At 39.5% G+C, this 9,142-nt stretch overlaps 4 protein-coding genes across 5 annotated transcripts in view; 3 read left to right on the forward strand and 1 right to left on the reverse strand.

The window, feature by feature from the left end:
* LOC18781013 (PLASMODESMATA CALLOSE-BINDING PROTEIN 2) overlaps positions 1-1,234 on the forward strand; it is a 3,977-nt gene extending 2,743 nt beyond the window's left edge. The window contains exons 6-7 of the mRNA XM_020561641.1: positions 909-1,034; positions 1,196-1,234. Of these exons, the coding sequence (XP_020417230.1) occupies positions 909-1,034; positions 1,196-1,234 (165 nt within the window). The remainder of the gene's footprint in view (positions 1-908; positions 1,035-1,195) is intronic.
* Positions 1-2,512, forward strand: part of LOC18780811 (transcription factor bHLH144) — a 3,054-nt gene extending 542 nt beyond the window's left edge. Inside the window, exons 2-5 of one of the 2 annotated variants that reach the window (XM_020561855.1) lie at positions 306-450; positions 861-1,034; positions 1,196-1,300; positions 1,501-2,512. In XM_020561855.1, coding sequence (XP_020417444.1) covers positions 1,567-2,223 — 657 coding nt within the window. In that variant the 5' untranslated portion in view covers positions 306-450; positions 861-1,034; positions 1,196-1,300; positions 1,501-1,566 and the 3' untranslated portion in view covers positions 2,224-2,512. Of the gene's footprint in view, positions 1-305; positions 451-860; positions 1,035-1,195 lie in introns of both variants that reach the window. The other variant, XM_007211866.2, reaches the window with a different exon arrangement.
* LOC18778708 (probable beta-D-xylosidase 5) lies at positions 3,330-6,469 on the reverse strand. Its single transcript, XM_020561642.1, has 7 exons — positions 5,999-6,469; positions 5,476-5,781; positions 5,214-5,383; positions 5,030-5,130; positions 4,592-4,933; positions 4,090-4,500; positions 3,330-3,946 (listed from the first exon to the last, which is right to left on the reverse strand). The coding sequence occupies exons 1-7, from the start codon at positions 6,467-6,469 to the stop codon at positions 3,330-3,332; spliced, it is 2,418 nt and encodes an 805-aa protein (XP_020417231.1).
* Positions 6,833-8,375, forward strand: LOC18781196 (mitochondrial inner membrane protease subunit 1). The gene is made up of 4 exons (XM_007212074.2): positions 6,833-7,049; positions 7,188-7,412; positions 7,547-7,657; positions 8,072-8,375. Exons 1-4 carry the CDS (start codon positions 6,906-6,908, stop codon positions 8,132-8,134), a joined length of 543 nt encoding a protein of 180 aa, XP_007212136.1. The 5' UTR covers positions 6,833-6,905; the 3' UTR covers positions 8,135-8,375.

Here is a 9,142-nt window from a genome sequence, read left to right on the forward strand (position 1 = left end):
TCTCCCTAGCATTTTCCTTATTAATATTGTGGATTCGGTGTGTTCTGAGTTGTGAGGTATGGGATAATTTTAATTTTGATTTAATCAGGCTCAGTTTAGTGATGAACTTTGCTTTGGTAGACCTGCAAAATGAAATAATGTTCATTGCTAATTTTGATTTGTTTTCTTCGTACTTTACTCATTAGCCAAACTGGGTTTCTTTGTGTGAGTGCTTATTCTGCTAAAAGTGACTTCTTTCAAAGACATCAATGTTGGATAAGATTCATTCGACTAACTTTGGAAATATTTTCCTTTTATTTTTGCAGTGGAATTTTGGGACCATTTACTATTGACTTGGTATTGAAGAAGTAAAATCAAGATGCCGTGGACGTCTTCTTTTGTGAATTACAGCAGGAACTGTGTTCGATTAGTGGTGTTCTTCCGCGTCATACTGTAGTTTCATTCATTTTGGTGAGATTATACTATCGCTATATTGCTGTTTTTTGTTCTTCATTTCCTTCACCTGTTAGCTTGGCCTAAGTTTAAGAAATTAGTTTAAGAAATTGGTGTAAAAATTGAAACTTGATGGCCCAATTAGCTCCAGCATTTCCTTTTTCCTCTTTGTGCGTGCTTCCAAGACTTTTAAAGGAAAAATATAACTGCTTGGTTTTCTTAGGTGTTTCTTTTAATTGTTTGGTTATCATAGAACAAAAACAGATTAACTGAAGTACTTTTCTTTAGATAAATAATGTTTTAAATTTTGGGACAAAATGATGTTTCTATACTTCTTATCAAATGTAGCATTTGTTATATGGTTCTGTTTCTCGTTGCTCTTTCAGTCTCCATTCTAACAATTTTGTTTTGAGGGTTTACTGCTGCAGGTGAAACTCTTTGGTTTTTGAAGTTCTTTTATTTGGGGATCTTAAAAGGTGGTTGCAGGAGTGAGAATGAACATTGGGGTAACCTTTAAGAGATATCGAGCTATTAAGGAAGTTGGGAAGATTATAATGAGTGTTGGGGTTATTGCCTACTACCAACTGATGCAAGTTTGTCAGGTACATCTGATCTTCTCGTTTCCATTCAGCCATGCTATGCTATTGTTTATCTTCTTTCAGCTTCAGTTGATTTCAATAAAATGTGCTTTAGCATGCTTGATTGTACCACTCTGAAGATATTTCAAACTAGTTTGTTGATATTCTTCTATTTGCTCTTACAGGCTGAATACTTCCGTCAGTTGCTTAAACCTGTTACGTAGTATAGTTTCACAAACCCTCTGGACTCTGGGATTTGGGATAAACTGGACCTCCGGCTGTATTCATACGTAAGAAGGCAGTTGTATTGATTCTGGTTGCTTTTGATTGAGAATAGGCAGCTCTCCTGTACCAGAATGGCGATAACTTGATTTTCATAACAGTCCTTGTAGTATTTTGCAAACGTTCATCCAGTCAAAAGTCAAAGAATCTTAGACTTTAGGTGAATCTCTGTCTATTCAGCTTTAACTACTTAGGATTTCTGATGCAGAGGGACCAACAGTTTGACCCCAACAAGGCAGCTCCCCCCTTTGCAAATCAAGTGGGTAATAATTACATGCATATTCCAGTTGCATCTGCGCGTGGGGCAGTTTTACCTCATGAGGCAAAGCACATCAAACCTTTCCATGGTGTTGAATTTCAAACCTCTGACATTTGCCCGAAGAATTTCATTATCTTCGACCAGACTGATCATCGAAGTCAGATAATGTTCAATCCTGCAATTGCCCACAAAATTACTGGTCCTGCCTTTAACATCTGTGCAGCTTACATCCAAGACAATCTGGGATTGAACGAGGGAAATAATGAGGATAGAGAAACATCCTCTTCTCTGAAGGAGGACTCAGATGATATTGATGCATTGTTGAGCTTGGAAGAGGAAGAGCTGGAAGAATATGACGAGGAAGAGGTCAGTACAGCACGAACTCATGGAAATTATGGGAGCATGTCCCCTGATTCTTGCTCCAATTATGGTTTGAAAACCAAGAAGAATAGGCAATGCTCTTCACTTGGAAAATCTTCTGGCATTGGTAGCAGCAGCTGCAACAGTGAAAGGAAGCGACAGAAAATGAAGAAGATGGTGAGGGTGCTGAGAGGGATTGTACCTGGTGGGAATGAAATGAACACTGTCGATGTTCTAGATGAAGCTGTGCAATACTTGAAGTCTCTCAAGGTTGAACTGCAGAACCTTGGAGTTGAGAATTTGAATGACTAAGCTTGATCTTGAGCCATGGTGCCAATAGCTATCCCTGATATTTGGTACTCATATTGGACCACTAAATGTAATGGATGTGGTGTCTCTCTGAATATGATTATGGAGCTGTCTGGTGTGGCTCCTTAAGTTGTATTCTAATCTCCTCCTTGATTTGTAGTATGACTACTCAGTTTCTTGTTTTCAGTTAATTTTGTATGGCAAGTTGCAGCTATCGACTGCTATACAACTATGTGACTTTTTTCTCCAGCCTCGGGTTGGTTAATAAATCAATTTCCTTATGTTAGCTATATTTGATGTTTTCATTCTTGCTTATAATGTCACTGTTTTTCCCCCCTTCCATATCACACATTCATCTGTTTGAAATCCAGAGACACGAGCATGCATCATAGTGCATTATTGTATCTCCTCCCGTTCGAGCCAATAGGCTGTCATGATTGTGGAACACTTGTATTTGGTGCTAGCTTCAGTTATCTCTCTTTTCTTTAAAGGGTTAGATGGCCACTGCTTGCCTTTTGTGAGTATGACTTGCCCAAATCTGTCACTTTCTTCGGCTATTTTAATGTAAAAATACCCTAATGTATGCGTTTCATTATCTTTTAGATGCTGGAATTGTAGGGACATGGATGGATGGCGCTATTGCGTCCTCCCCATTCGTATATTGAAAGCCCCAATAGGCTGTGGCTATAGTGGCGCACCATTGGAGACTTTTTTCCACTAAACTAAAACCCATTTTCTTGCTTGCTCATGTTTTGTGCCTTTTGGCCCCACTCTGAAATCAATTTGGTCAAGTTGAGGACGATGGCAGTGCTCATGTTTTCTGGTCATTTTTCGGTTTGCTTTTGCCCATCCATCTCTTTACTTTATCTCCTTTTGAAAATTTGAAATTTTTGAAAAGAACCCTTACCTAATTTTGAGTTCATGTTTCCTTGGACCTTACATTCGAATACAAGTGATTCTCAGTTTGAGTTGGATTTTGATGTGTAATAATTCATCAGAACAAAAATGAGCAGAAAGAGTTCTTTATTATTAATTGATCATTTGGGCCTACTGTATACAAATTGAGAATAGAAGAGAAAGATTAACAACAAATTAACTACCACTTCAGTCTACTTGGTCTCAAGGTTGATTTGAAGAGGGAATGAGAGCCCATGATCATCTCCAACCATGATGGTGTGCATGCCTGATGGTAAAAGCTTGTAAGCAGTGTAATCAACAATCCCCAAGGCCTTGGGAACACTAAACACAAAATAAACCTCCTTGCTTTGTCCAGCTTTCACAAACACCCTCTCAAATCCAATCATCTGCTTACCATGTGTGCCTACAATACCATCTGGTGGCTTTGAGTAAACAAACACCACCTCACTTCCATCCCTTTTACCCACATTTTTCACTGCAACCTTAACCGAAAAATCATGTTCGTAATACAAGTCATCTACAAGGACAGCAGGGCAAGGTGGCTTGGATGCTTCATCCTCATACTTAATGTTACGGCAATGTTGCGTGTTATTCAACAAAATATCCATTGATCTATCTGCAGCTTTTAGAGTGTAGTTGAACTGTGTGTAGCTAAGGCCATAGCCAAATTGGTAGACTGTGGAGCCATTGAAGAATTTGTAGGTACGACCGGGATAGCCTAGACTATCAATCGGCCTCAATGGCATGGATGTCATGGGTAGCATGTCCACGTAATTAGCTTCATACCATGTAAGAGGTAATCTTCCTCCTGTAAAATAGTAAACATATATATAGGATGTTAGACCACGTTAGCTGACCACGTGACAAAATTATCAAATGTTTGTTAAGATATTAACAGTCACGTCATGTGGTCTAAATTTATGTTTTTGTTACCATATTTCGTGTACTTACCAGGATTGTGATGTCCGAAAACAATATCTGCAATGGCGCGGCCACCTTCCTCTCCAGGGTACCCAGCCCACAAGATGGCTTTGATTTTATCATTTTGTTTGGCAAAACTGATATCGACGCAACCGGCAGACAGTACCACAAGGATGACTGGACCCTTTGAGACTTGAGCAACTTGGTTGATAAGTTGAGTTTGGTAACCAGGAAGAAGGAGGTCCACTCTGTCCAAGCCCTCTGCCTCAACTGATAAGTCCAATCCTACCACAAGTATTGTTGCATCAGCTTTCTTTGCGGCTGTCATGGCAGGGAATATCAAGCTCTCATTTTGACATGCAACATCACATCCCACTTCATACTTCACTTCTCCATAGGATTTGAAAGCATCAATAGGTGATGTGTATTGACAAGGAACACCTACAAATAAATTGGAAGTGTGTAATGTTGATTTAGTACCTACATAATGTAAAGAGTAATGCTACATGTAGCACAATTATATCGTCAATACCTGCATAATTTCCAATCATAACTTCGGTAGCATTGGCATGAGGCCCGACGACGGCTAGTGTTTTGATTTTAGCAGAGTTCAAAGGCAAAGTTTCATTGACATTCTTCAATAAGACCAGTCCTTCTCTGGCTGCTTCTGTTGCCAATTCAATATGTTCTTTGGTGCATATGTCCTTCTTGCCAAGGGATTTAAAAGTAGGGCTTCCATCAAAGTACCCTAACCTCATAAGCACAACATAAAGGTAGTTGAGTGCCCTATCTATGTCTCCCACATTCACCTTTCCTTGTTCCACGGCAGTTTGGGTGAAATTGGGGTAGTAGACTCCACAGTCCAAATCCAATCCTATATTAATTAACATGGAACATAATTTAATTGAGTTATATTTATAACTGAAAACTCAAACAATTAAAGAATTAACTTGACAAGCCAGGGACTAGCCTGCTTTAAATGCTTGTGCAACAGCATCCTCTTTAGTGTCATCAAGAAATTTGTGGTCATCCACCATTACGTCGATAGAATCACAATCGGAGACTATATATCTGCAAGACAACAAAAACAAAAGGAACCAGTTAAATCCATGCACAGGAAGAGCAATCTAGCTAGGGTTAATTAATTAAGTTACCCATGAAGCCCCCAGTCTCCTCTAATGGTGTCTCTCAAAAGCTTTGGATCAGCACAGGTGGGTATGCCATTGACTCTGTTATAAGAGCACATTACACTGCTAACATCACCCTCTTTAACACACATCTCAAAGGGTCTAAGGAAAGTTTCCACCATATCTTGCTCTGTCACCTTTTCGGCCGAAAAGAACAACAACAAAAAAAAAAAACATTAAAGAAGCTTAAATCATCAAATTAGCTCTTGAAGAAATTAATAAAACTCACCCTTGCGTCGAAATGGAGACGATCAACCCCAAGCCAGTTGTCAACATCATAGGCTGCATAATGCTTGCAGCATGAGGAAACTTTGAGAGGCCTAAGGTTTAAATCTGTGACGTTCTCTGTGCCCTCAACATCCTGCAAGCCTCTGACGTAATTAGTAGCATAAGCGCCGACAACATAAGGATCTTCCCCAGGTGTCTCTATGATTCTTCCCCACCTCGGATCCCTCACTACGTTAATGTTAGGACTCCAAAATGTTAACCCAGCTCTTCCTAGATTGTGCATAGCTCTTGCTTCTGTTGAAACAGCCTGAAATGGACAAACAATCAATGTGTGCGGTTTCTTTTTGTTTGCTTGTTAATTGTCATAGTTTTGCTGATAATTAATGTTACCTTCTTCTCCATCTTAACCAATAATAAGACAAAAAACATTATCTTCTCCAACCAACATAGAAGAAAAACGTAGGCAAATCCTTTTTTTTTCCTTCTTCAAAGATAATGCAGTATGAGCATACATGCAGCTATACCTGGCCAATGGCTTTCCACAAGGACTGATTAAACGACGCAGCTGTAAGAATAACCGGAGGGAAGCTCGTTGCACCCGGAACCACGTCATCAAAATAAGCCCCCGGACCAACATTGGACACACCATGGAGTGCTTCAGACCACCACTCATACTTAGGCAATCCTAGCCTAGGCACCCCGTATGCACCGTCACCAAGCTGCTTCACTTTCTCCATCAATGTCATCCGGTCCACCAAGTCCTTAGCTCTAACGTCATACGGCAATTCAGAGTCACAGAAGGCAAAGGAGGACAAGTCCAGGCCAAGGCTAGAATACCATGAAGGATCACATACATAGGTGAAGTTGCTACCACCATCAATGGAGGAGGCTGCAATGTTTTTTGAGTCTAGAGGGACTCTTCTAGCAGGAGAAACAATGGCAAAGAAAGCAAGGTAGAAGAAGAAAACTAGAAAAGTAACAATATTGCTAGGCATGGTTGCTCAAGTCCTCTAGCTAGGTGAAGGTGATGATACATCACTGTGGGGAATTACCAACCAACGTATGTATATTATCTACGTGGGTCCATAAATTTCTGACAATTTCCTATCTACGTGGTCAATTCTGTTTTCCATGTCAACGCTAATCTCGTCCAGTATTTTAGTTGAACTATAACACAAACTCAACGGAGAGTGAGTAGTTAGTAAATTCCCTTTTGACTCCCTTGATTGAAGTATTGACTTCGTCCAGATTTTATCCATACAATTTACAAACACATGAGACATGATGGCCCATTAGAAGTTCAACATGGGCTGATTCTAAAGCCCAAAACGAAAAGCTGAAAAACGCACTGCAATTCAAGACCCGACTCTCTCACTCTCTCTCTCTCTCTTCAGCCTTCTGTTCTGTATATGCTCGCTCTGTACTCTCTCCATGGCGTCCAGATACATAAGGGAGTTTTTGGCTTCGGAGGCATTTAAAAAGGCAGGGAGAGAAGTAAGCGACGTCGTTCCACGACTGGTGAAGTTTCTCTGCTGCCTCCAAGTCACCAAGACTCACCTTTTCACTGTCACTCTGGTAAGTTCTAATCACTGAACCACTCTCTCATTATCAGACAATTCTCCTGGTTTTTTTCTTTTTTTCTTTTTTTGGATTTGAATTCAATGAGCTTAATGAGCAGAGAGAAATGAATGGGTTGTGATTCCATGTATGCAGTCCTACGGTCCCAGCATGCTCCCGACCCTCGGCCTGGCCGGAAATTTGTGCTTGGCTGAACGCATCTCGACCCGGTTCGAAAAACTGGGTGTTGGGGACATTGTCCTCGTACAGTCCCCTGAGGTTCCTTGGAAGTTCATGACCAAGCGCTTGAAAGCCATGGAAGGCCAGTCTGTTACATATTTTGTTGACCCTAAAAACAGTGACAAATCTGAGACTATTGTGGTATGTCAATGTTCCAGTTCAAGCTTGTAGTGTTGGTTTTGTATGGGTTTTGGTTTTTTTGTTTTGAATGTTGGTGTTTTTGTTTTTTGGGATTTTGGATATTATATTGTTGTTGTTGTTGTTGGTGCTACTAGGTTCCGAAGGGGCATGTTTGGATAGAGGGAGACAACATCTATGAGTCAAATGATTCAAGAAAATTTGGGCCTGTTCCTTATGGACTTCTTCAAGGCAGAGTCTTTTGGAGGGTGAGAATCTTTTCTTCTTGCAGCTCAATTTGAATTATTTGCGTATACATCATTTTACATTGGTTTTAGATTGACTTGCTAAGCATAAGGGAACACATCTATGTTGGTTTTCAAGTGGAATTGTTAAAAGCATGCCTTTGAATTTATGAGTGGTATGATTTGGGGAAAAATGTATGGTGTGGAGCTTCAATAAAAGTTCAAATTGTAATGAAGTTGTGGTAAAAATTTGCAAGCGTTGAGATACACATAAGTGATTGCTGTTACCTTACTCCCAAGGAAGATTGAAAATATGTATTTTACTGGTCGTACTGAAGTCTGACGGATGTGAACAATGAACTGTCTTTTGGTATTTCTATTTTCTACTACTAGAAAGAATACTAAGATTTCTTATCTTTGATCATTTTTTGTCATTAGATATGGCCACCTAAAGATTTTGGATCATTGGCGCAAAACAAAGGGAAGGATTCTGTCTCATGAAGTACACTTATTGAGCATGCACACGGTTAGTGCCTCATATGTAATGTAATTACAGAATCTTGTTTTGAAGCTGCTGTTTATAGGGAATATAGAAGCTTGTTTGTAGAATGATCTTTTTCTATCAAGAAAAGTGGTTTAATTGTGATACTTTCATGTGCATGGCTATTAAAACCTGTATTCTTCAAGTATTATAAATGGTTGAGTAATGGGCATCTTCTAATACCCCTGCTCTTTCTGTCAAGGTGTTAGCTCGTTTCTTTTTCATGTTCATAGGGCCACTTATTTTCCTGTTGAATCTGCAGTCAGTTAGTTTCTGCATAAATAGTTGATGTGAAGTTTTACAAGATAGTCTTAGCAAAGAGCAGAGAGAAAGAGAGACCTTTCCAGTTAAGGGCGCGACAATATTGATAGTTCACGGACATTTTGAACCACATTTGAGTTATTGCCATTGAATTTTTCTTTTCTGGAGAAAAATATCTTGTGAGATTATACTGCCCAGAACTGCATTTAGATCATTGTCATAATACTCCCCAACGAAACTTGTGAGATTATACTGCCCAGAACTGCATTTAGATCATTGTCATAATACTCCCCAAAGAAACTTGTGAGATTAATTATACTGCCCAGAACTGCATTTTACCTGAGCAAGGCTAAAATCCTTCCCCCCCTGCTTTCCTTCCTTTCTCAGCTTTCCTCCCCGTCTTTTGTACTCATATGCTTCAACGAGCATCAGTGCGTATACAAAACAAGCTTTAGATGCAAGAAATATAGCTGCAACAATGTGTCCGTACTGTTAGAAAATCCGGACATCCAGATAAGAGAAGAACTATGTAATATAGTATTTTACAATAATATAGTACTGTGATTTATGACGCAAATTGCAGATTAATTAATAAGTAGAATACAAGATATGGGGTTTGTCTCTTATCCATTACCTAGTGTAACAAAAGCCAGCACCATCTTCTTCAAATGTGAAAGGAGCTCTTATGTGGATAGATTCTTCAAGAG

This window comes from Prunus persica, chromosome G4 (assembly GCF_000346465.2).
Source record: "Prunus persica cultivar Lovell chromosome G4, Prunus_persica_NCBIv2, whole genome shotgun sequence".
Taxonomy (NCBI): domain Eukaryota; kingdom Viridiplantae; phylum Streptophyta; class Magnoliopsida; order Rosales; family Rosaceae; genus Prunus; species Prunus persica.